Source organism: Trichomonas vaginalis, chromosome IV, assembly GCF_026262505.1.
Source record: "Trichomonas vaginalis G3 chromosome IV, whole genome shotgun sequence".
NCBI lineage: Eukaryota > Parabasalia > Trichomonadida > Trichomonadidae > Trichomonas > Trichomonas vaginalis.
The window spans coordinates 12272205-12297873 of NC_067206.1; the positions used below are offsets into that span (position 1 = coordinate 12272205).

The 25669-nt window shown below is 32.9% G+C and overlaps 10 protein-coding genes across 10 annotated transcripts in view; 4 read left to right on the forward strand and 6 right to left on the reverse strand.

The window, feature by feature from the left end:
- TVAGG3_0077000 (uncharacterized protein) overlaps window positions 1-1411 on the reverse strand; it is a gene marked incomplete at both ends in the record, with an annotated part of 2805 nt that extends 1394 nt beyond the window's left edge. The window contains one exon of the mRNA XM_001319966.2: window positions 1-1112. This exon is cut by the window's left edge and continues 328 nt beyond it. Coding sequence (XP_001320001.1) covers window positions 1-1112 — 1112 coding nt within the window.
- A 487-nt stretch (window positions 1412-1898) lies between these two features.
- On the reverse strand, window positions 1899-3197 carry TVAGG3_0077010 (glycosyl hydrolase family 92; the record flags this gene model as incomplete). The annotated part of the gene is made up of 1 exon (XM_001319965.1): window positions 1905-3191. The coding sequence occupies one exon, from the start codon at window positions 3189-3191 to the stop codon at window positions 1905-1907; it is 1287 nt and encodes a 428-aa protein (XP_001320000.1).
- A 474-nt stretch (window positions 3198-3671) lies between these two features.
- TVAGG3_0077020 (ankyrin repeat protein family) lies at window positions 3672-4776 on the forward strand (the record flags this gene model as incomplete). The annotated part of the gene is made up of 1 exon (XM_001319964.1): window positions 3695-4714. One exon carries the CDS (start codon window positions 3695-3697, stop codon window positions 4712-4714), a length of 1020 nt encoding a protein of 339 aa, XP_001319999.1.
- Window positions 4777-5020: 244 nt separating this feature from the next.
- TVAGG3_0077030 (phosphorelay sensor kinase protein) lies at window positions 5021-9449 on the reverse strand (the record flags this gene model as incomplete). Its single annotated transcript, XM_001319963.1, has 1 exon — window positions 5052-9272. One exon carries the CDS (start codon window positions 9270-9272, stop codon window positions 5052-5054), a length of 4221 nt encoding a protein of 1406 aa, XP_001319998.1.
- Window positions 9450-10002: 553 nt separating this feature from the next.
- On the reverse strand, window positions 10003-11136 carry TVAGG3_0077040 (tetratricopeptide repeat domain domain-containing protein; the record flags this gene model as incomplete). The annotated part of the gene is made up of 1 exon (XM_001319962.1): window positions 10003-11136. One exon carries the CDS (start codon window positions 11134-11136, stop codon window positions 10003-10005), a length of 1134 nt encoding a protein of 377 aa, XP_001319997.1.
- A 6198-nt stretch (window positions 11137-17334) lies between these two features.
- On the forward strand, window positions 17335-18330 carry TVAGG3_0077050 (uncharacterized protein; the record flags this gene model as incomplete). Its single annotated transcript, XM_001319961.1, has 1 exon — window positions 17335-18330. The coding sequence occupies one exon, from the start codon at window positions 17335-17337 to the stop codon at window positions 18328-18330; it is 996 nt and encodes a 331-aa protein (XP_001319996.1).
- Window positions 18331-18342: 12 nt separating this feature from the next.
- TVAGG3_0077060 (uncharacterized protein) lies at window positions 18343-18750 on the forward strand (the record flags this gene model as incomplete). The annotated part of the gene is made up of 1 exon (XM_001319960.1): window positions 18343-18750. The coding sequence occupies one exon, from the start codon at window positions 18343-18345 to the stop codon at window positions 18748-18750; it is 408 nt and encodes a 135-aa protein (XP_001319995.1).
- A 44-nt stretch (window positions 18751-18794) lies between these two features.
- TVAGG3_0077070 (glycoprotein 38 family) lies at window positions 18795-20651 on the forward strand (the record flags this gene model as incomplete). The annotated part of the gene is made up of 1 exon (XM_001319959.1): window positions 18795-20651. The coding sequence occupies one exon, from the start codon at window positions 18795-18797 to the stop codon at window positions 20649-20651; it is 1857 nt and encodes a 618-aa protein (XP_001319994.1).
- Window positions 20652-21452: 801 nt separating this feature from the next.
- Window positions 21453-22079, reverse strand: TVAGG3_0077080 (RNA polymerase II transcription regulator recruiting protein; the record flags this gene model as incomplete). The annotated part of the gene is made up of 1 exon (XM_001319958.2): window positions 21565-22050. The coding sequence occupies one exon, from the start codon at window positions 22048-22050 to the stop codon at window positions 21565-21567; it is 486 nt and encodes a 161-aa protein (XP_001319993.1).
- Window positions 22080-22878: 799 nt separating this feature from the next.
- On the reverse strand, window positions 22879-25073 carry TVAGG3_0077090 (gamete generation protein family; the record flags this gene model as incomplete). Its single annotated transcript, XM_001319957.1, has 1 exon — window positions 22882-25008. One exon carries the CDS (start codon window positions 25006-25008, stop codon window positions 22882-22884), a length of 2127 nt encoding a protein of 708 aa, XP_001319992.1.
- Window positions 25074-25669: the final 596 nt, after the last annotated feature.

The window sequence follows — 25669 nt, forward strand, 5'->3', positions numbered from 1 at the left end:
ATATACGAGTGATATCCTTCCAACCAGTAATTAGAAGGATGTATCGGGAAATACCCGTTTTGATCAATATCATATGAATTTGCATACCGTCCATATTCAAGAACTTCGTAAAGAGTATTTTCGTTTTTATAAACATAATCATAAAATGTCAAATTTGGATCTATTTCCTTTAACGATTTGAACTGAATGCTTTCAAGTTTTGCAACAGCATCTGTAGCTTCGTAAATCCTTATTTTAGAATTATCAAGGTTTTCATTCACTTTTCTAGTTTCTCTATTATAATTCTCATCAGATAAAGAGCAATCAAGGTTTTCATTCACTTCTCTGAATTTACTTTTGTCACAAACTAAAATTTTAGTTTCTTTTGTATAATTCTTATCGGATAAAGAGTATTCTTCATTGCATTCAAGGTTATCAAGCTTGTTTACGTATATTAATGGTAATAAATTGTCATTGAGTTTATCTTTAGTTACAAAATCATAAATTTGATGATTCTCATTTGAATCGAAGTTGAAATAGTATTTGATTTTCGTATTGGATGTATTGGAATGTCTAATTAGAACTTGGAAGTCTGAAATGTCGATTTCTGAGATGTTATGCCTATGATCTTCGAAAAAATTAAAAATATCTTCTGGCAAATACTTTCTTTTCTCTGAATCTCTGTATAACTTGAATAAGCAATTAAATATGTCATTAACTTCTGTAGAATACTTTTGAGTAAAAGTAAATTTGAAATTGTCAGGAATTTCGGCTTCTTCTATTGAGAAAACGAAGTCAAATACTCGAGATTTTACAATTTGGAGATGTAGCATGTAATCAAAATCGAAAGTTAATGGATATCCAGTTCTATAAATTCCATATAACTCTTTTTCGTAGACATAGCCCTCTGATATTGGATTATCAATGTTAACTCGAATACTTATTTTCATTTTATGCATTTTATCGTTGGTTCCCCAGGATTTATCGTTTTCAGAACTAAATACTTGAATAAAAACTGCGTTTTGCTCTCTAGAAGCATGATAGTACAAAATTGGTTCATTGCATAGCTTATACATAGCAATTTGACTATTATCATTACGTTCTAAGTAAAATTGAAACTTAACTTCAACCATTTTTGATTTTTTGATGGAAAATTAAAAAATAAAAAAAAATCAAGGGCATTTTAAAACATCTAATTTCCATATGTATATAATCAAGCAAGCCTTCGTTGGGGCCATGCAACAGAACATAGCAATCTATGCTTTGTAATAGGATGTTAACTCGAATGACACCTCTTTGGATTGATTATATTTTACAATTTTAGTAAATATCGTTATAAACTATTCACAGTAATAGGATAGCTAATATAATGACTAAAAATATGAATTACATTTACAGAAACATACAATAGAAAATCAAATTTTGATTCGATAGTATCCAGCCAAAATTTTTGTTAGATAATCAGATATATAAATCGCATTCTAATGATTAATCCACAATTGAAATATACAGTAAATCGGCTACTACGATTTTTGTATGAAGATTAAATTGCGATATTAAAATGCATTCATGCAGTTTTACAGAAGTGATTTGACTTCACTTACCAAATAATATTTGTTTGCCAAACAATTACTTGGATTTCATGAGGGTCATATTGAAATTTTGAAACTTTATCATACTGTTATTGTTTGATATCATAATCAATAGCCATTACGAGGCATTTACGAAGACACTTAGATATATTTATTCTATTGATTTGCTGTTGTAGAAATAAAATCATTATTAATTTACCTGAAATTTATATGGTATAACGTGTTATAGTAAATGTCTGAAATATATTTCAATGCAATTATTAGATATTTTATATTTTTAAATTATAGTTTTTATAAAAAAATATATAAATTCATAATATATATATAGTAATTTTATTCAACAGATTGTGGCTGTGCCTTCATAAGGGCGCCAAAGAATTCGATTGACTGTAATCCGAGGACATTATCACCTCTGTAGTTAACATCAGTCATTTTAAGCCTTACGTATCTGAAAGCTCCAGCATTATTCGTTATTGGGAATGTCTGGAACTTATTTGCTCCGTTCAGAACACTTGTTGTTCTTCTGTCGAGTTTTGTCCATTCGTCGCCATCATTCGAGCCTTCGATTACCCAGTTCTTTAAATGAGTCGAATTTCCTGAATATTTATGTGTCTTCAGGGAATAATGAGATAAGCAAACGACATTTTCTCCGAAATCAAACTTAATCCATTGGCCAGGTTTGTTTTCGGATAAGAAAAAGTCTGATGGGTCTCTTGCGGCAACTAATGATGGAGTTTCGTGGTCAATTGAAGATGATGTGATTGTAACCGAATGTTTATCATGAACATTGCCTTGGCAGACATCTGTAAGATAAGCAAGTATACCATCGAACGAATGGCCGGCGAAAGGAAGCTGTACTGAGTCTGTAGGAAGAAATGCGTCGCCTTTGAGGGCTTCTTCGATTTCTATCTGTTTCTGTAGTACGGAACGTATTGAGCGACGCATTTCTCTCGATTCGTTCTTGAGAGGATCAATTCCGGATTCGACAGATTTTAATTTGTCGAGAGCTTCTTTGAAATGAGAGGTTTGGGCACGATCTTGTTTCTTGATTTTGGACTCTAAATCTGTAATCTTCTTAGCAACACCGTCTGCAAGCATTGCTAGCTTCTGATCGACATGTTTATCGAGATTTGCATTGATCTTTGCAGTTTTTTGAGACGCTCGTGGTATGTTCTTTTCGATGCGATTCTCAATGACTTGAAATGCTTGATTGATTCTTGAAAATTCGTCTGCAAAATTGTATTGTTCGATATCTTCAAGACGACTAGAAAGAATGCTCATTTGCTTCTTTAAATCGTTACTTTCTTTGATAAGATGTATACATACGTTACACGCTGATTCGCCAATGCAATGTTTATCAAGATCATTGTTTTCCAAAACTTCTAAAGCTTCTCTAGGAGTAAGACGACTTAAATCTAATGTAGAGAATAGTGAAGACGCTTTCTTTCCATGTTTTGAAAGTAATTTTAATAGAAATCTTTGTAAATTGTGATGATCTTTAATTCGTAATTTTGGATTGCTGAATATTTTTTCTAGTTTTTCAAGCTCAAAATCTGCAAACGACGGATTGGATATAGCTGCATCAATCTGGCTTGCGAAGTTATCTTCTAAATCATTCATTTCAAAATAATAAACAAAAAAAAGTGATACATTATTTAGTGCGTATTACTCACAAATCAATTCAATAATTGTGTTAATACGGATACAATAATAAAAACAATGAAAACATAAATTCTATCTATGGCATTTGCTATTTCCATCACATGTGTAGTTATCCTTTCAGATTTTTAAATAATTATGCAGTAAAACTTTCAATTGAGAATTTATTTCTAATTTGAGCACATATTGATGAAAGGAGGAACTAATATGGCAGTATAATCTTATGTGATCTTAAAATGTTATTTCAAGCATTATATTTTTTGCTGATATTAGATTTTGAAGAAGGTAAAGGGAACATTTCATAAAAATGTTACACTGGGATGAGGTTTGAATTATTCCAAATAATGAAGGTGTAAGTTCTATCTTTGTGGTGTAAACTATACAAATTTGAAAGATTTATTTTTATCGGACTTTTCAAAAAATTCGATGAATCCAGAAGAATTTGAATCTCCCATGATAAAAGCATGCAAAAAAGATATCTTTCACTTATTAAATCACTATTAAAGCATTACAGTGATAACAAAGTAAAAAAATTAGGCATCCCACTCATTATTGCATCAACATATGGTCATCTTGAAGTCGTTAAACATTTTATCTCGATTGGAGTTTATATAGAATCAAGGAATGATAATCGAATGACTCCGCTCATAGTTGCATCAAAGAATGGTCATCTTGAAGTTGTCAAATATCTTATCTCAGCTGGAGCTAATAAAGAAGCAAAGGATAAAGATGGGTTCACTCAACTCACAAATGCATCAGTGAATTGTCATCTTGAAGTCGTTAAATATCTTGTCTCAGCTGGGGCTGATATAGAAGCAACGGATAAATTTCAATTTACTCCCCTCATTGAAGCATCAAAATTCAGTCTTCTCGAAATCGTACAGTATCTTGTCTCTGCCGGAGCTAATAAAGAAGCAAAGGATGATTGGGGACGGAATTCACTCATATGTGCATCAGAAAATGGTCATCTTGAAGTTGTTAATTATCTTGTCACTGTTGGAGCTAATAAAGAAGCTAAGGACATGCAAGAATTCACTCCTCTCGTTTATGCATCAAAAGAAGGTCATCTTGATGTTGTTGAATATCTTATCTCTGTTGGCGCTAATAGAAAAGCAAAGACTAGATCTAAGTCGAATCCTCTCATTTGTGCATCAGAAAATGGCCATCTTGAAGTTGTTAAATATCTTATCTCTATTGAAATCGATAAAGAATCAATGAATGATAGTAGATCTACATCACTCAATTATGCTTCAGGAAATGGTCATCTTGAAATTGTGAAATATCTTATCTCTGTTGGAACTGATAAAGACGCGAAGAATAAGAATGGATACACATCGCTCATGTCTGCATCACATAATGGTTACCTTGAAGTTGTTAAATATCTTATCTCTGTTGGCGCTGATAAAGAAGCAAAGAATTTTTCTGGAAAAACTGCCCTTGATTTAGCAGCTGGTTTGGTGAAAAATGATTTATTATCATTATAATGGTTTATAAATTTTCTTTTTTCAAAAAAAAGTGGTATTTACTGAAGTCAATATAATAAAACAAACTACTATTTAGGTATAATTAGATTACATTATGATTTGTATGAGTGATGTTTTGACCTCTAATGATGTGAAAATCTCCCAAACATATTGAGCTTCTCTATTATCTCTATCTATTCACAAAGTGTTTTTTTCGGGCCAAAAAATTTACACGAGAGCGGAGACAGTATCATTGGGCATAGTCCGGAGAATAGATTTCATTGTTTTGTTGACGACAAATATTAAAAAATAAAACAAAATTTACATAAATAAAACAAATAACACATATTAAAAAAAGTTAATGAGGAGGGAATTTCTTCAAAATATCCATGATCTGTTGCATTCTAACTGGTTTAGCCAGATATCCATCCATTCCTGCTTCTCTGCAAGTCAATTCATCACCTTCAACTGCACTAGCTGTAAGAGCAACAATAGCAACAGTTGAGTAGTGTTTTCCTGAACGGCGAATGATTTTTGTTGCATCAATTCCGTTAAGAACAGGCATCTGGCAGTCCATGAACACCAAATCGAAATTGTCTTGTCCTAGAATCTGAATTGCTTCCTGTCCATTGTTTGCAATGACATAGTCGCAATTTAGTTTCTCCAGAATCTTCTGCATGACGAACTGGTTCTGTTTGTTATCTTCAACAACCAAAATACGACGGCTTTGGTCATCTCTGTTTCCAACAATCAGATTTGTATTTACAATGTCATGTTTGTTGTATCTCAATGAGTTCAACAAATGAAGGACATGTGTTGGAATTACAGGTTTAACAAGTGCGTATTTAAATGGCGAACATTCACCAGGATCGCAGAAAGAGCAAACAGGGAATGGCTTCTTTTGGCTGCTGACAACTTTACTTATGTCATTCCATTCAGAGTTATTTCCTTCTACGAAAAGTAGGAAAGGATGTGACTTAGAACTCTGTTCAGCAATGTCTTGCGATGAATTAAGATAAACAACTTTGTAATGATGCGATTCAAGCCATTCTGTCAAGCTGTCACGCAACTGTGTGTTGTTTATCAGCATCCAGACAATGCGAGGCTGGTTGTCTGTGAAAGGAGGAGAGTAAGGAAGCATCAAAGATTGCATTGGAATCCTAACAATGAATGTTGATCCTTCTCCAGGAGTTGATTGCACATCGACATTTCCTCCAAGGAATCTTGCAATCTCTTGGACTAATGGCAATCCTAATCCTGTTCCTCCGTAGTATCGACTTGTTGAAGTCTCTGCCTGCATGAATCTCTCGAAAATGACTTTCTTCTGTTCTTCGCTGATGCCAATTCCTGTGTCAGAAACAGAAACAACTAAGTATTCGTTGTCTGATGTCGGTGTCGAATCCCACTTCATCTTGAGAGTTACACCTCCTTTCTTCGTGAACTTGAGAGCGTTGGAGAGAAGGTTGTTAATGATCTGCATGATGAGTTGGGAGTCTGCGTAAACAAGTGTTGGAAAGTTCTTCGAAACAATGATTGAAAATGAAATTTTCGACATTCTCGCTCTACTCGAATTTGCAATCATTGTTGGCTCAATTATCTTCAGAAGATTAACAGTTGTTGGTGTTGATTCAAGCTCTCCTTGTTCGATCTTACTCAAGTTCAATGTATCATCGAGTAATCTCATCAACTGGAATGAAGAAGATCTGATTGAATCAACTAATAACCTCTGTTCTTGTGTAAGTTCCTGATAAGCCAAAACATCCAACATTCCGAAGATTCCGTTCATAGGAGTTCTTATTTCATGGCTCATATTGGCCAAGAACTGCGTTTTCTCACGGTTTGCTTGTTCCGCTGCCTGTCCTTTCTCTTCCAGCTCCATGAAGGCGTTTCTGTTGTCAGTGATGTCGATGAGAACACCGATGATTCTTCTCGCGAAACAGTCGCCTTGGCCTCGGACAGAAACCCATGTTTCCACTCCATCGCTTATTATTGGGAGATCGCTTTCAATCCAGCCGCTTTCGTCAATTGCCTGGCGCAGTTTCTTCGCGAACTGTTCCTTGTAATCCTCGTGGACTTGCTCGTCAACTGTCGACCAGTTCATTCTCAGTATCTTTGAGTGGCGAGGAGTGATTGATCTGATCGGAGGAAGTGGATTTCTGTCATCGGAAAATCTCCACAAAACAACTTTTCCACCCAACAACAAAATGTCATGCAATTTCTGTGTTTCGTTCAAAGCTGTGTTTAATTCGCGCAATCTCTGCATCGGACTCAATGTGCAGTAGATTCCATCATCACGGCAACTCGCTGTTAACTGATACCACTCGTAATCGTTGTTGCTCTTTCTGATCAGCAGTTCTTCTTCGAATTTGTTCTTCGCGAGTTCGTAGAAATTGTCCAAAACATTGGAATTACTTGGATGCAAATACTCCTTCAGATCACTGAACTTTTTATCTGTTTCTTTCACACCTAACGCATCCCAAATTGTTGGTCTCGAATGTACAGAAATAACTCTGTCATTTGTCTCGTCAAGACGCCAGAAATAGATTGGTGGTTCCACTTCACATTTGACATATTCCAAACGGTTTTTCGGATGTATGTATTTATTTATGTTAAACAGAAATCCTTCTTTCTGGTTGGAATACATCAAATACCAGATGTAGCCAACACTCAAACACTTGATGCGAACAGGTAAGCCACTCTTCCCTTCAAGAATCTGAGTCAAAACAGTGGTGTCGGATGGAATAACGAAGTCAGAAAGTGAAGTGGACTTTACATAATCGTTTGGCAAACCGTATTTAGAAATTTCTTCTTCTAGTGAGTCATCTTGCAAAATAAACTTGTTGTTTTCGATTCGGAATGTGTGGACATGGAACTCGTCGTACATTTCTTCCGCATTTCGAACTGATGTTATCAGAACTCCTTCGTGATTTATGATATCTGTCACTGTTTCGGAGCTTATGACTGTTACAGTGCTCTCGTCTTCTATGTAGCGGACGGCGTCAATCATGAAGTAGCCGCCGTCGACGTATTTCATGATTTTTTGGGCAATAAATTCTCCTGGTTTGAGATTTGCTATATCTAGGTTGGCTCCTACGACTAACTGGTTCTGTTTGGAGAGATCTTTGTCCATTAACTCTCTGGATCGAGATTTGGACATGAAATCACTCATGATTTTGTTGGTAGATTTGAGATATTCGATTTTGTCATCGATAAACTCCATAACTGTGTACTCCTTGGCCATGGAAAGTAAATCGCTGGCACGATCGTACTGTTGCTGCATCTCTTTAGAGACAGATAACTGATAAGAGAATAAACAGCATAAACAGAAGTAGGAAAAGCCAAAACTTTCAAATATACCGTCATCCTCAAAAGATACAATGTCAATTACGGCAAGAACATTGACTGTTGGACTGGAAATTCTGGAAATAAAACATTGAGTGGTCGGACCAAGGAAATCTTTGATGATCGCTGATGCAAAGTCCTTCGGAACACGCTTGGGAATGTCGGCAAGCTCTTCTTCCGTCAATTTCCTCTGACCAGGCATAGTATATTGAAAGATTATGTTGTTGTTCTCGTCGTAGAATAGGGTGTGGTATGCCCCTAATATTCTGCTGCAGTTGGTGGAGATTCTTTGGAAGTTTGACCCATTAAAAGGATTATGGTTGATCATTAGGCGTAAATCATTAAAAGCAATGACGGACATGGACACCAATTTACCGTAAGGCTGGAAAGGAGCAAAAGCAGATGCTGAAAGGTCAATGCGGCATTTTGTATTATTATTCAACGTAAAGTTAATGTGGTAAGGGTTAAAATCGCGGAATGACGAAAATCTAATCTGTGGTGGTTCAATGCAGAAATGGGATTCCGATTTGAGCTCACATGAGAATTTTACGCCGTCATCTAAAGGAATTTGCTCGTGCCACATGTAAACGAGTATGTTTCCGTTACTTAGTAATCTTGCTTCAACTCTTATGCTGATAAATGTCTGTTCTAAGCGAATAATTTTCTTAATACAGTTTACACGGCTTTTGGATTTTCCTGCTTGCTTAACAACGTCAGATATAATTTCTGCTGACTCCGTATCTAATTTGCTAAGCTGGGTTCCAAATAAAATCTCGTAATTTTTCGTAAAAACCCACATGTGACGAACTTTCCTTCTTTCTAGCATATATTGGCTTGTATAAATAGAACATACGATTATTCCTATGATTAATAAGTTCCTTCCCATATGAATATACTTTTGATATGAACCTAAAAAAGTTGGACAAAGTTTACTTAAGGTTTCTGATGAAGAAGTGCCAAATACATGATATGATATAAACATTTGATCAAGAAAAGAGATGTTCTCGCGATGAATATTTGGATTAGTTGATTCATAATTTTCATTTGCAGAAACTATATAATATGGATCATCATCGTTGAGGTCATATCCGTTAGCATAAAATTGTAGTGCTATTTGTTGATTGTTTTGAATATTGTTGCCATCGAATTTAAATGTATTTTTGAATTTCGAGTTTGAATTAGAAAAAACGTGATATTTGAATGGCACGGATTCCTGGAAGGCGCAAAACTCATTCATGTTAGGTTTATAAACCTCCAGGAGCTTCGATTCCTCCACAATAAACAATTTGCCCTTTGAAATTTCAATGTTTTGAGCTCTCGATACATTAACTCCGAGACTTTCCACGATTCTTGGGCTATTGCCGACCACAAAAATGGAGGATTGTATACAGAGACATGTAAAGAGAAATTCAAACATGAGGAATAAAAAAAAACAAATTTTTTTCAGTAAAAAAGTGACAATAAAATGACTTTAGTTGATTTATCTATGAAATACAATAAAACACTGGACGATATCGATCAAAGAATCGAAAAGGATATTAAAAGCCTTAACAGGGAACTATTAATTGAAATAATGCAAAAAATTATTTCAAATCCTCCACAATTCTTAAAAAGTAATCCGGCAGAATTCAAAAATCTCGAAGACACCTACAAAAAGTTAATAAATTTACCAAAATAATATCGAAAAAGCCCAAGCCCGTCAAAAATTCAAAATTATTTTCCCATTATACACTTCTCAATTATGTAATTTAACTGCCCATTATCAGGTATTAATATTTTCTTATTAATTAGGCACAAAACAATCTAATTGTAAATATTCTCATTCTTTTACAATTTTGAATTCAATTTACTGATATAATTCGAAGATTTGAACATCTTTTGTATTTCCTTGTTTGATTTTTTTTGTTATAAAAAATTTTTTTTTATAATCATAGCTCTATATTTTTACATACATAAAACAATTTATATTACTTACTCAAACCTTCGCGATTAGTTACTCGTTGCAAATCTTGTGCACAAAGGTCTCTATCGCCTAATGCAAGCCAAAATGCAGCTCTTGCTTTGTATTTCTCATCTGTTGGTTCTAAATCAATTGATCTCGACATATCCACAATGGCTCCTGGAATATTATCAAGATAATATAGCGCAATTGCACGATACATGTACATTTCGGCGAATTTGGTACCAGCCTGTAAATGTAATGAAGCCAGAGCCACTGCCTTTGAGTATTTTCCTTCGGTTATGAATAATGCAACTTGAGAAGTGTCTTTAGGGGATATATTAGTAACTGTTGCACGCGGTGTCTCTATAGCAGGGCGTAGGGATGGTAATGCGTCCGCTGCGGCACTTGCTTTTGCGATAAGATTCTCTGTAGTTAAAAATCTCAAATTGTTTCCTCTTATTTCTAGGCCATTACGTATAGGATTGTTTTTGAGCGATGTGATCTTGCTACTAATCAACGGCATAACGTGTGGTTCTCTGTGATAAATCGAAATGAAGGTTGGAATATCATGATACATAAAACTTAATAGGCATGGCTTGTCATTAACATTTAGTGTTATCATTTCATCAAGCAGATGGAAGAAATGAGGTAAATCTTTTTGACTTATCGAGACATATTCGAGTTGGTAAAAAGCATGCGATTCATCTTCGAAGGATCCTTTCAAAATTGATGCTAGGAATGAATAAACTGGTCCAAGGCTAACATAATTTTGTAATGCGATCAATCTTTCAATTATAGTAATAACTTCATCGTATTTTCTGTTTTGAAGACAAATGGCGGAGAGTCTTAATGATTGTTGTGCTATTGGTTGAGCACGCGTAAAGAATAATGACTGATTTACAGCTGTTCTAACATCTTTATATCTAGTATTGACAACAGAGTCAAATGATGTTGTTCTTTCTTCTGGAATTCGAGTTCGATATTTATTTGCATTTAAGTGATGGCTAAAGTATTTTGTCGACTGTTTTTCTAAATCCTCTAAAAATTCTTGATTGATTTCAGCAGAAGGCTCAATCGTAATCGGTTTGTTAACTGGATATTTATTGGGTATTGTGATCTGAGAATACTGTTGAAATGGGCAAGAAAAATTGTTTAACATCGAAATTTGTCACTTTTTATTCAAAAAAGAATCTTTAGAACACTTCCATCCTGTCAATATTTTGACTTGATACTTTGATATGAAATTATTTGCATATAGCAAAACTCATATACATGATGCCAATAAAAAGGCTAATATAATATTATAATAGAAAATATGAGAATCACATTTATTTTTTTTAAATTTTCATTTGAAAAACCTTTTCCTAATTCAAAAGTCATAATTAATAAATATCTAAACGATGAACATATCCCTTTATTGATTTTATTATGTTATTTCATGCTAATAACAATATTTTCGATTTTGAATTAATTTATTGATTATGTTAAACAGCATTTAGTGTAGATTGTTTGAAAACAAGAATATTCCTCAATATAAATTTTGAGGAAAATACAAATTTATTAGATGTAATCCTGATTCTGAAATATCCATCATATATTTTTATTTATGTTGTTATTTTAAATTTGTCATAACGAGTATATACTTACTTATGTTACCTGCCACAAACTCTGTGAAAAAATAATAGCTTTATTGGTGAATCAAATAATACTAATGGTAAAAATAAAATATTGGAAAGCATAAATGAAAATAATGTTGACTTGGTGGGAGCAATATTACATGAAATAGAAGCATGATTGAACTCATCATATATTCACACACACACACACATAAAAAAATAAAATAAAAATAAAATAAAATAAAATAAAAAAAAACTATTTATAATCAAACAAAATAGCCAGGAAAAGTGTCGAGAAGTTGAAATTGAAGCATAATTTGCTTGCAGAGCAAGTAATAAGAGATTGGATGATAATGTATCCATTACCAAAGTGGCCGCGCTCAAATGATCCCGATGGTGATTTGAATGTTTGGCTTCCATTGTAAAAAGCGGGTGAAGTTAAGTCACTTCTCACGAAGCTACTTCCTCCACCACCGCTTCCAACGTCCACACCTCCACCACCACCATAATAGCCACCTCCCCCACCTCCTGCTGAGGCGTCCCAGCAAGTATTTGCATCACCACCCTTCAAAAATCCTCCAGGTGATGAATCACATGAAGCTGCATTATTCTGAAAATGACTTTTCGAGCCTCCTCGATTTTGCTTTCCTCCCTCTGCGTGATAATAAAAAAATTTGAGGTCTGGAGCGTTTTCTCCAATATAACCGCCATAACCGCCCGGGTTTTCGATTTCATAATACCCCGAGCCACCTCCAGAGCCAGAGGCGATTAGGACATCCGTTTGAACATTATTTACAGTGATAAATGTGGATCCACCACCAGAGCATGATTTTTCCCCATTTTTTCCAACATCATTAAGTCCAGCTTTATAGAAGTTCTGTGAAACAATTTTTGTATCGCATTTACCTTGTCCACCAACATAAATATTGAGTCTGGTTTGACTTTTGACATCAAAAATTGCCTCTGTGTAAGCTCCGTCCAGCACTCTTATTTTGTATGTAACCGCCTTGAGCTCCCCATACACGAATGAGATATTTTGATGGCTCTAGGATAACATCTTGTTTTACACCGGTATATTCGAATAAGTAACGAATATCTTAGATCAGTTTTAAAATATGAAACGTAAAAATTGTATTTTCACAACTATTATACTCACTTTAGCATTAAAAACAAAGTTTACCCATCATTTATAATAAAGTTTTCTAATCATTCCACAAATGAATTTCATTCGAATAGATTCTATTAATAATATGATAACATGCATTGTTAATTAATATCTATCATTGATATTTGATAAATATCGATTAAAAATCAACCAGTAACGTTATCAAATTCTAATTGAAAGAAAATCTGCTCATTTATTGATATTTCAATACAATTTAGTTCATAAATCTCATTCCATATATGCTATATGAATGTTTTGCCTTACATGCCAACTTCAATGGCAATTAGTAATTTTGATTTGATATTCTTAAGATTGGAATCTAATACATTCTTATTTAATTGAGCTCAACAAATCACTATAGTTCAGGGCAGTATTTTAAAGTTCAATTATTCTTTCATCTTGAAGTATGAATATGGAGATTCATCGAATTAAAAGGGCTTTTTTATTATGATCCTTTTTTGATTTTGTATAAAGCATATAACGTAAGTTTGAACATTTAAGTAATATTTCAGAAATGATAGTTAGCAAAATAGTATTATTTCTAATGGAATTAAATATCTAAAAAATGATAAAGGTAGTTGACACTTTGTGGAACATATGCATTTCATATATACGGCACATTCATTACTACGGACAAGATTCGTAATATTTGAAAAACTAGTATAAGGATAAAGAGGATGCACGTATATAAATGGCTGAGGAGTCATCTCATAAAACCAAAAACCATCAATTTTATCCATCCCACAATAGATAAGTTTTCTAATTTTAGATACAGTAAAAACATGCCATGAAGCCGAAGCAATTTTGCTCGGGATTCTCATCATTGTCATAGTAATTTCATAAAATACACCTTGCCCAAATGTGAGTGTTGAGTTATATCTTTCTTCGAATAAAACATTTAACAAAGTTGGAATATAACCAAAGCAATCATAACCAAGGGAAATTATTGTATTTGGAATATAAAGGGATTTCAAGCAGGTATGATGCCTGAAAGCGGAATCGCCAACATGCGTAATAGGAATACCATCTTTTTTATATGGAATAATTAAATCTTTGCAAAGAAAGTATGGATCAGCATTAGAGTCAGCTTCTCTAACATTTGTGCCTAATATATAGTAATCATCTTGTCGTTGGTATACTAAATTATTACACAAAAAACTTTTGAAATGAAATACCCAGATTTTCCTTACTTTTACCACTCCCCATGTAATTTCTGGGGAAAACGATAATTCATTTTTTTTATGGATGAATAGATCGTTTTCCTAGAAAGGACCTCATATCTCTGGCTAAAAAGAGTGTCAGATCCTAAATAGGTTATTGATCTAGTGTACAAATCCAATAAAAAGCCTATTTTTTTGGCTTTTTTGGTGCTCATTTTTTCGAAGATCTACATGAATATGGGGAAACCATCGGATTTTTTTGGTTAACCCACATCTTCATGTAGTCTGGACTATCTTTCCTCGAAGGACCTCTTTACGGGTGTAAAAACTCATAAAGTTCTCAAAAGATTCATTCTCGATCTCCATGCTGAAAGAATTTACAATAAAAAAGAGATCTACGCATCAAACTACAGCCATAAATGAACTGAACCCCTAAAGCTCAGCTCTTAGTTTATCAAAAACGTCGAAATCCTTCTCATTGCAATCAAATTTTCTCAATAACTCATAAGAAAAATCGAATTTTGATTAAGCCGATGTTATAGGTATCACAAATACTACAAACTTGAGCAATATCGAAATTGCCAGCAAAAGTTTGAAATTGCATTGCTCATATTTGTTTTGTAAACTAAAAATCTGCTTATATTATTCATTAATTTTTTATATATTATTCATATACTTTAATAAAAACAATACTATTTCACCTTAAAAATGAATTTCATAAGTCAATATTATTTTTTTGAAAATGTATCAATTTTCGATTAAAACAACATGAGAATAAAATTTACGCAAAATTATTTTAAAAAATGGTTTTAAAAATTTACAATTGATTAAGAATAAGATTGCAAGAAGTTTTGAAGTTTAATTTTAAGAAAAAAAATTCGGATATTATTCATGGATCTAAGTAATCTGATATTTGAGTATCGGCACTATGCATAAAACATATATTTATAGTTTTGTTGGATTTTTATGATTTTAAATATATTCAAATTTGGCAATCCAATAGATTTTTAAAAAATAGGTAAATAAAAATAGATTACATATGCAGCAGATTTAGAACATGAAACAAATCTTATAGTGACCCAAAAAAAATTCATGATCCAAAAAAGAAAAAAAATGGCTAATTGGGAATCAAACCTTGGCATAATAAATCATTATGTAGGATGTTTCCACTACACTACACTGGCAGTTCGAAAAATACCCTTGGTGGTTCTATTTAATAGCTACTCCCAACGATAGGCGGTGTCCCCAGCTTTAGAGGGGTGGTAAAAGTAAGGCAAATCTGGGTCATAAAAAATAAAAAAGTGACAGAAAAAATAATTATAACAAACCCAAGATATATCAAAGTTTTTCTCAGGTCTGTGAATTCATGATGAAATATGCTGCAAAGTAATGTAAATGCTTAGCGTCGGTACTTTTTAATATCATCATTTACGCTATTAAAATTTAGAATCATTTTTTAAAAAATTTTCGATGTCACTTTTATAATAGAAAAACTAAAAAAAAAATACTAGAATCTCTCTTTTGACATATGCAAAAATTATCAATGATTATAGCCAGATTAAGTATTTATTATGTCACTTTTTGAGTTCGCCGAATTCGAAAAAATCCGGCTGAGTTAGCGAATTTTCAGTAATTCGCCATTTGGCGAAACCGTTTTTAAATCCCTAAACAACTCCATAAAAACAAAAAATTGTTATTGAATAATTTGGAACTGAAAAAGAACCGAGAGTTTTCCATTAATAATCAATCTCATTTATGAAACAAATATAACACCATCACGATATGCAAGGATCAAAGCCTAAATTCTATTTTCAACTTGAAATATTTTTCTAATTCTAATTAGATTTTTCAATATTGTACTAATATGCACATATTTATTTTCAGAAGATCAGGGAACTTCTGAAAATTTCTGCGATGTGCCAAAAATACTCAATAATTTCATTTTTATAAATATTAGTCATCCAAAAGGAAATATTACGAAAAAGATATTGAGTGAAATATTGCTTGCTTCGAAAAAGAATACACAAGATTAGTGTAGACATTTTTTGGATACCATATTTATTGAGTCTGGATAATTAATATTTTGACATGATGATTATATCATACATGATTTATAAAATACAAAGGTGTCATATAATTAATTTTTACATTCATAAGGAATAATCGAATTATTGATAATTAATTTTTACTGAATCGGATTCTAAGATTTAATTACATATTATAAATCTTGGTTCATAATTATATTTATTTGAAAAGAAGTGTAAAGAGACTTTATTGTGATAATCCGAAAGCATAATTATAGTGAAAAGTGATTATTCTTAATGATACTGACGAATGAACGAGCGTGATAGTTCACTAACAGCGCCGTAAAAAAAGTGAATTTATTTATATGACAAATTTGATCCATTCACAATAACTGTAAACCCTCTGTAAGTGAATTTCATTCTATGGATCCAATCAAAACCTCTTCCCTTTTAAATTTTTGAGATATCTATTGAATTGAATTTTTCCTTTAAATTTCATGAACCTAGAATATTATGTAATTTTGGTGACAATTTCCAAATGTCCAAAAAACGATATCATCAATTTTCAAATCAATCAGATTTTTAATAAATAACAATATCGTTTTTCATGTTATTATCTTCCGATCTCGAATTAATACTTCTGCTTTTTAAAATTTCATTGAAAATATTTTTTAGGAAAACGCCGTTGTGATTTTCATAAAAACAAAAATGTTAATGTTCCTACTCCCTATATTATCTTTCCAGGAATCGCGTTGTGATCCAATCACAACAAATCTGAAGTTCAATGAACAAATATCTTTGCATTGCCCTGGATTGTACGGAGCGTCCGCATCAATAATTCTTGAAGGAAAATATAGCAACCCTAGGTATACTTGTCAAGGAACTATTAGTAATAATATGTTATATTTTACTGTTACTGAAGAATATCCTTATACAAAATTATCTATAAATGATTTTAGTACAGATGTCCATTTTGAAGGAAGTCCAAATATAGTTTCTTCATCTATGACATTCAATAAATTCTCTCGTAGATGGAACCCTTTTTCATTGTTAATAGAATTTGATGCCAATTATTATGGAAAAGGAACGAACAAATTTGAAGGTGTGTTTGTCACAAATCTAGATGATGTAAATAATACTGATTTTCAAGAAATTCTTGTTTCAACTAATTATGTGGGTGACGAATACTTCTTCATTCCAAATTCAGTAGAAGATGGCGTATATTACTTCGCTTTACGCTTTCACTACATTGATGGAGATAAGGATTCAATATCAAATGTTGTTATAAATCAAATACGAGTTATCAATGATTCAATAAAAGATCGTCTATTTGTTATGATGCGCACAAATGATGTTATATTTTATGGCGGGCATGGTTATCAGATTAATTTTATGCCATTGTCTTCAGCCCCTAAATTTAAGCTTCTCTTCAAACTCGGTGAATATTCAACAAATGTAGATCAATATATTGAAGTTTGTCAATATCAAAAAGCAGCTCCAGGCGATTTGGATATATATGAATCTATCACAATTCCATCTGATATAACAGAAGTCTATAACAAATTAACATTTATAATGGTTGATTCAGACACTTCTACCATTCTTGCTTCAACTGCATTGGATCGACTTGAAATAATTCCAGAACTAACAGAAGATGAAGTACAAATAAACAACCACAAAGATAATAATGGAATTTATTATCTAGCAAACAAAGATACTATTAGCGGAACAATCAAATTTAAAAATATAATTCATATCGATGATTTGAAAGTTTCATATGATTATAATTTTAAATCAGTAAGTGGTACTTTATCTGCAACTGAAGGAGAGGATAGAAAAGTTAATTTTGAAATCCCGTTAACAGAGTTTCCTTCCACCGGTAAAATAATATTTGAAGGAAGTCGTTCATCAGTTAGGGTTCCAATAACAGTCAAAAAACTAGATATGACTGTTAATGTTAACAAATATTTGCCATTAACAGGAACGATCGATGGTAATATTCAGATATCAACAAATTTGGAGTCATCAAATTCCCTTACAGTTGCTGCAAAATATGGTGAATATGATGCATCAACAACTAGTTATAATATTGCCATTGATACTAAAAATGCTGAACAGACTATTCAAATAGATTTAGGGAGCAAAATCACATACAATACAGAGGAAACATTGCCAACAAAACTTACATTTGTAATAATAACTGGAGGTGTTATTGTTTCTCATAAGACTGTTGATTTTGTAATCCTTCAAGAACCACAGATTGAATCAATTACAGACGCTAGTAGCACACATCAATATAAGACAAATTCAAGGATAAATCTAAATATCAAAAGAACAAGAGCGGCAGCACTTGAATATTATTCATTCAAATATGAATTTTCAGCTTAAAATTCTGATCAGATGGCAAATCCAATTTTAAACAACATAAACAAACCAACAAAGGTTTCAAATACAGAAAATGATTTCACTCTTCAATTCACAATTCCAAACAATGTTGAAGCAGGCCAAAAATATTTATTATTGAAACTCATTAATCCACTTAATCAAGAATCTCCTGTTTTCGGTGTCAGTTTAACAATTACAAAAGAGAGAGAAGTAACAAGCAGTTCAATCACGTGCCAAAAAACACAAGCCATGATGTTAGATGAAAAAGAATATTTGTTCAAATGCAATATCGATAATATTGAAACCAATGCTGTTATATATAAAGCTAAAGTTGGTCCATATGACTCAAATGGTTATACCGACCAGCTCGACATTGATTTGCGAATGAATCCTAATGGAAATGAAAACGAATATAATGTATGACTATTCCAAAACAAACACAAGAGCAAACAACTATATCTTTTGGAATGATTGATAAATCTTCGAATACAATTATAAAATATTATGATCTAACAAATATTCAAATTGTTCCAGGGCCAAATATATATTTTAGTCAAGGAACTTATGAATTATTTACAACACCGACTCTTGAATTCCTGGTTAATTATATTTACGATTTCCCTACAGCCAAAGTTCAATATCGCGAAAATGTTTATAATTCTGAGTTTCAAGATGTTATTTCTTTATCTCCATTAAATGCAAATGAAAGAAAGTTTACTGCTAAGGTCAATCTGAATAATATAGGTTTGATAATAAAGATAACTGATAAGTTCGATAGATCTTCATTTTTCACAATTCTTCCTCGGGATATGAAAATGCCAAATGATTACAAATGCAAGATGCAAGATTATAAATCCTATCATTTTATGGGGGAGACAGCAAATATAATTTGTAGGTCGTATTTTGATTATTCTTCATTTGCAGAAAAAGAATTTTATTTTGTTGATTTTTCAGATGAAAACAAATTAAAATTGTTGGGAACTTCATCAGAAAAAGAAGCAATATTCCCATTGACTTTTCTAATACTGCAAGATGCAAAAGATATAAGAAGTTTTTATATTCATCAAAAATTTATTAACATAACCGGCTATAGTCATGATGCCTATGTAGGTAACACAATATATAAATTATTAGAGTTTGATTTTAAGTATTTGGAAATTACAGAAACAAAAATAAAGATCAATGTCCAACCACATGAGAGAATTGAAGGTAATTACGAGACTTTTTATTCAATAGGACCAGATGCCAATACAGAAGGAACAGAATTCATTTCTCTTGGATCAAAAAGCTCATATACTTATAGTGACTTCGAAATAAACCATCAGCTAGCAAAAGGAAAATACTTGTTTACACTCATGATCAAATATGATAATAATCAAAGGATAGCTAAAAAGTCAAAGGTGCTCGATTATGAAAGAACTTTACTACCGGCAGAATATGGTAGACAAAAGTTTAAGAACTCTGCATATTTTATCCAAAAAGATTCTGCTGTCATTCTCAACCCTGTAACGAATGATTCAACACTTCAAGCATATGCTGAGGTAGGTGATAAGAGGTATACTTTATTAAAGGATAAAGTAATAGGTATGGAATTCATAGAAGAAGGAAAGTTAGTAATTATTTCAAAAGAAGAAGTAATTGGATATGTCTTTGGATTTTTCAGGGTGAAAGCAGATGATAAAATATTCATGTTTGGAAATGGTAGCATAACTGCTGGAACAGCAGAAGATTGCATGTATAAATTAGAGCCTCCAAAATCTGTTGCGGTTTTAATGTATTCATTTGATGGACAATGTTTGCGATCAATTGATAATGGTGGATATGCACCTGATTATGATACATATGATGAGGAAGGTTTTTGGAGTTCCCCGGGCTATACTTATCAAGTTAACTTTATCAAACGAGACAATCCATATAAATATACATTTAAAAATTATAGATCCGATGATCCAGGGTTCATAATAATCAATTCCAAAATAGGAACACATAAATTGGCTACTGTACCTGATGATACAACTAGTAATCCAGGAAAAGATCCTGATTCTAATCCAGGAAAAGATCCTGGTGCCAATCCTGGAACAGATACAAATACAAGTTCAACAGCACCAATGAAAGAAGATACAAAAGATGGAGAAGATTCCAAACAAGGTAATGGCAATACTGGAAAAATAGCCGGTGGTGTAGTTGGAGCTCTTGTTGTTATCGCTGTAATTGCAGTTATCGCTTTTCTTATTATAAGGAAGAAGAAGAATCAGGCTGACATGGATTCACACGATGACAGCATAAAAGAAGACAAATCAATGGATGAATCTCCAGTAGTGTGAAACAATTTTTTAAGCTTTTTGCTATTTCAAAATTTTTAATTTAAAAATTTAATTTTTTTTTAATTTATTGTAACTAGAAACAAAACAATCAACATATCATCAGGATATTTCTATCTTCTCTATTCATTTCTTTGACCAGTACTGGTTTGGGGATTTCTGATTTGAATTTCTTGGGCATAAAAGTGTGTATTTCGGTTCTGTTCGATGCACTCACTGTTCTTATGGACATAGCCGATGGATATTAGTATACTATTGAACTTTGGAGGCCAAAGTTCTGCAATCAGAATAAGATTGCAAAAGAATGTACCATTCGGGAAGACATACATAGTCAATCCCCACTATTTAGCAGAATAGGAGTTAGAACCTAGAATCTTTAACTTAAGAAATTATGTACATTTAGTATATCTTAGTTCTTATCCTAGAATTGACAGCATACCAGAAATGACTCTATCTAAATCACAATATCATGTAAGACAGTCTTGTGGGTCTTTTTCTCGCAATCAGAATGTGATTTCGAGATATTCGATCAATCCTATGAACTTGAACTGACAATGTACCATGAATGAAAGAACCCTATACTATGCTTAAATTTTTCAATAAAAATTCTCTCAAAGACTTTGTATCTTGATTTCCTAAGATGATATTGACCTGTTAGAATCACCATCATACTATTTTATATGTCTCATACTTAGACCCATAGTTCCAAGCCAAACCTCACGTTAGAAAATTGTTGGATGAATTTTTTTGAAGTAATTGCTGAAACGATGATCAAAAAGATTAAATAGTATTAATTAGTAAATATTAAATATTTACTTATAACGCGAAAAAATTACAAATTCTATATATTTTTCTGCATTCCAACAGAATTAAGAAATAAATGGCTCAAAATCCTTGCAAAAGCTTACCTAGTTTATTAGCAAGCACAAGGAACCGAATTTTCATAAGAAAATTGAAAAACATTGAACATATCGAAGATGCTCTCATCAAAAACGCATGACTGAGAGTCAACAGATGAGTTAGCATCTGAAGCAGCTATTTTTTGTAACTTTTTCTGCTTGCGATATGATTCAATGTGGAAATTGTATCTGTTCTTTATGTTTCCGTCGGATCTGCCTGGGAAGTATTCGCGGAGTTTGCACCAGTGCTTTCCAATTTCTTGGACTAAAGAACGAAGACGCTCATCTTCTTCTTCTGTCCATTCTGTATTGGAAACATTTGGAGCTAAGTAGGTTCGATATCTTTCGCGACATTGTTTTGATGTTTTGCCCATTGCTTCGGCAATGTTTCTCCAGTTTGGCTTTTCTGATGATGCAGCAACAAGGTTAATGAGGAGTTGATCCTGTTCCTTGGTGAACATCTGTCTCTTCTTCTGTACTGATACCATTTGTGTTGAGGTCATTGTGTAGAAATGAAAATTTACATCAATCCTTCACTGGCACACCATCACGAATTTTTTGAGAATTTAAGATCATTTTAACATGTCACTGTATCTCAATTTGAGCATAATTTTTTCATTCAAATTTGAATAGTAAATCAAAGATCAATTGCAGATATGATATATTGCATATATCAAAATTTTAAAAAATTTCATTTAAATTTTTAGAAAATTTTTCTGTTAAAAATTGATCTATAATTGTAAATATGATATATCCAGAAAAATGTTGTGACATGTTTTCAGTATTCAATTCATTCAATTTTTGATCTGACAGTGCCAATTGAATATTGATTTGAGAAAAAAAATTGAGATATCATATCATATATGTGATTAGAGGACATAAATAAATGAGTTCAAATTTCAATTGATTATTTCGGAATTATGTTTTTGGAAAGATAGTAATCTATTTGGTAATTAGATGTAATTTCTGTTTTGCATGTAAAATTATCAAATTACAATGTGGCACTTTTTGAAACTATAGTTGAATGAGTTTAATTTCCATTCGAAGATCATATGATTGAACTATCTTCTGGCTTACCGGTGCTTCTAATCTATACTAATCATAAAATCTAGGGTCCAAAATCGATTATTTTGCTCACAATTTTTTCCAAGAAATTTGACCCAAGGTTTTGAAATTACTATTTACAAGATTTGATAAAACAATATGCACCGAATCAAGTACAAAACTAAAGCAGTTCAAAATCAAAAAGCCAAAGTTATTCTTGAATATGACATCAACCCCCACATCAATTGTTAAAATAATAAATAAAAATAATATTTATTATTAATAATTTTTTATATAAGAGATTCTTGTAAGCTCCAACCTCCAAACTTATTTTCCTTTGCGTTTGCCATTACCTTTCTGAGTTCCTTTACAACAGGAAGGAATAGCTGGTGCACGTCTTCATCAATTACAGTGCAAATTCCGTCATGAACTAATGCGTACTGCAGAGTCATTGCCGCAGGAGTGTCATTCATCATCATCATTACGCAAGGAAGTTCTCTATCGAAAGGTCTTCTTATGTAAACACTATTTCCAAGTGCGAAAATGTTTGCGATATAGTTCAAACATGTTTCAGTGAACTGTTTCGATCTGTTTCTAAATGGCTGAATGAAAGCGAGTGATACAACAAATCCATTTGGTTGGTACTGCATCAATTCATCATCGTATTTCCTCAGATCAGAAACAAATGACCAAACATCAACACCGTAATCAATTAAATTAACGAACACTTCTGGTCCACGATTTCTCACAACTTGTGCTCTGTAGTTCACACCATTTCTGACCATGATTACGTACTGGTCTTCCATTGGAAGCAATTCTAGTTGTGGGAAATCCGCCTTCAGAAGCTCATTGACTTTTGTTGAATTGTCATTTTGAGCTTGTACGGCGTAAGTTGTTTCATCAATTACTTTGGTAATGATGACAGGAATTGCTTTGTCTTTTGGAATCTGTGATGAATTCCTTCCTTCTGATTTGAAGATACCAATGGATTTGGATCTGGCTTCTTCAGCGTGCTGTTCTAACTCATCCTTGTTTGTCGATGGATCGTCTGTTGCAAGCTTGTTGTAGTGAACAAGGCCTTCGTGGACAGGAGGAACACGTGCATCGAGTTTTGAAATCGAATCGTAAATCAAAACTCTGTAATATCGGGAATGTTCTGCATAACGAGTGATTGTTACATCTACTTCGTGGTGGAGGAAGCAGCGCCTTAATACTTCCATAGCACGGCGTGATGTCCAGTCATTGGATTGTAAGGGGACTAATCCGACCAAAGATACTCTCAAAATTGTTTGTAAACTTGGAACAAACAATTTCAAGTAAACCGAACCTGTTACTTCGACAATGATAGCTCTGACGTTCCTGGAGTACTCGTCTGCCATCAGGAGATCTCTGTCCTCTCTGTTTAGCTCTTTGACGAGGACTGGTTTGGGGATTTCGGATCCGAAAATTCCAATTTGATTTTCTTGGGCATAAAGGTAGGCATTTCGGATCTGTTCGATGTAATCGCTGTTCTTACGGACACGGTTGATGGAGAGGAGTGCGAGGCCTTTTCTGCAGAGCATTTCGTTCAAAATCTCGTTTCCGATTTTGATTGTGGCAAATTTCTTGTCAGCGCGGTCGTCGTCGAGTGTAATGTAGACTTCTTTGCCAATAACTGTTTCGCGGATGAAATTCCAGGCTTCGAAGCCAAATGGCTCTGAAATTCCATTGAAACTGAAATCTGGGCAATGGACGGTACTTAAGTAGAACAATTCTTCATCGCCACTCTCGTTGATGATTGTAAAGGTGTTTGAGGATGGAATGGCAAGAATTTGGGCTGGAAATGGTTTCGTCCGAATTTCTTTGTAATTTGTATCGGCCCAAATGCCAGTTCCTTGACGCTTGGCTGTTGTCTCGAGAGCTTGGAAATGGTTTGGCTTCGAAAGATAGTTTGATGTAAGTGAATTGAAACGAACAATGCCTTTGATTAGCATTGTGGCGCCAATATCGCGATTTCCTTGAGTAAGAGTACCTACATAGCCATTTGGCGACTTTGTGTGAATTCTGAGTAAGAATTGTTTGTCTAAGAGATTTTCAACAAAGAAATCAATAAATAAATTACGAATAATTGGTGAACTGGATGTAATGTTTGTGTGTGCAATACCTGCAAGTTCTACTGGGAACTTCACACCATTTTCATTAACACAAATGAAAAGAAATGATTCCATTGAGATACCAAGTAAAGTAATTCTCAACTGTGCATTTTCTGCAAGTTCCTTATCGGAGAGTGGATGCGGATCTTTGATCTCATTTGATTTCGCAATTTTATTTAAATTTCCTAATGTTCCGGCATCAACATCTTTACCGATATTGACTGACTTGGTGGCATCTGACTTGGCTTGGTCACTATTAACACCTAAAAACCCTTGATTATTCATTTTTTTTTCTTCTGACCCGAAATCTATTTTTTTCCCCCTATCAAGAAAAATGGGTAATATATGATGGGCTTCCAATAACACTCGGCTGTGTGCATAATACTTTATCAGGCTTTACTAACCATACTGCTGAATTCGATATCATGTAAACCTCGATATCACTTTTGCGGGCACATAAGTTCCCAGAATGCTAAAATGTGTGTTGCGCCATCGCCGAATATCAAATTAAATATAATAATTATTTTAATGAAATTTCATTAAAAATCTAATAGTTATTACGTCCTGTTGAATTACAACAATTTATTTAACTTTTAAATCCATAAAACTCAAATGAGATAACATTACAGTCTTGTATTAGGTTGAAGATCTTTTTGATTTCGACCTTCTTATTCTTATTTTGCTATTTTATATCTGTGGTCATTATTTTCCCATGTATAACTTTGCATTATTTCTTCTAATTAATTTAAAGGATATTTTGTATGGGGAAATGCAATTCTGATTCAAATTTTAATCGAAAATTTTGGGGCAAACGATTTTTTGTGAGTTAAAAATTGAAAATCTAGATTATGTTTCATGCGTATATGATTTTTATTTTAGACGATAAATTTATCATAAAGTCGACTTTCCGCCCAAAATTTTTGCGATTCACCTTTGAAATTACAAT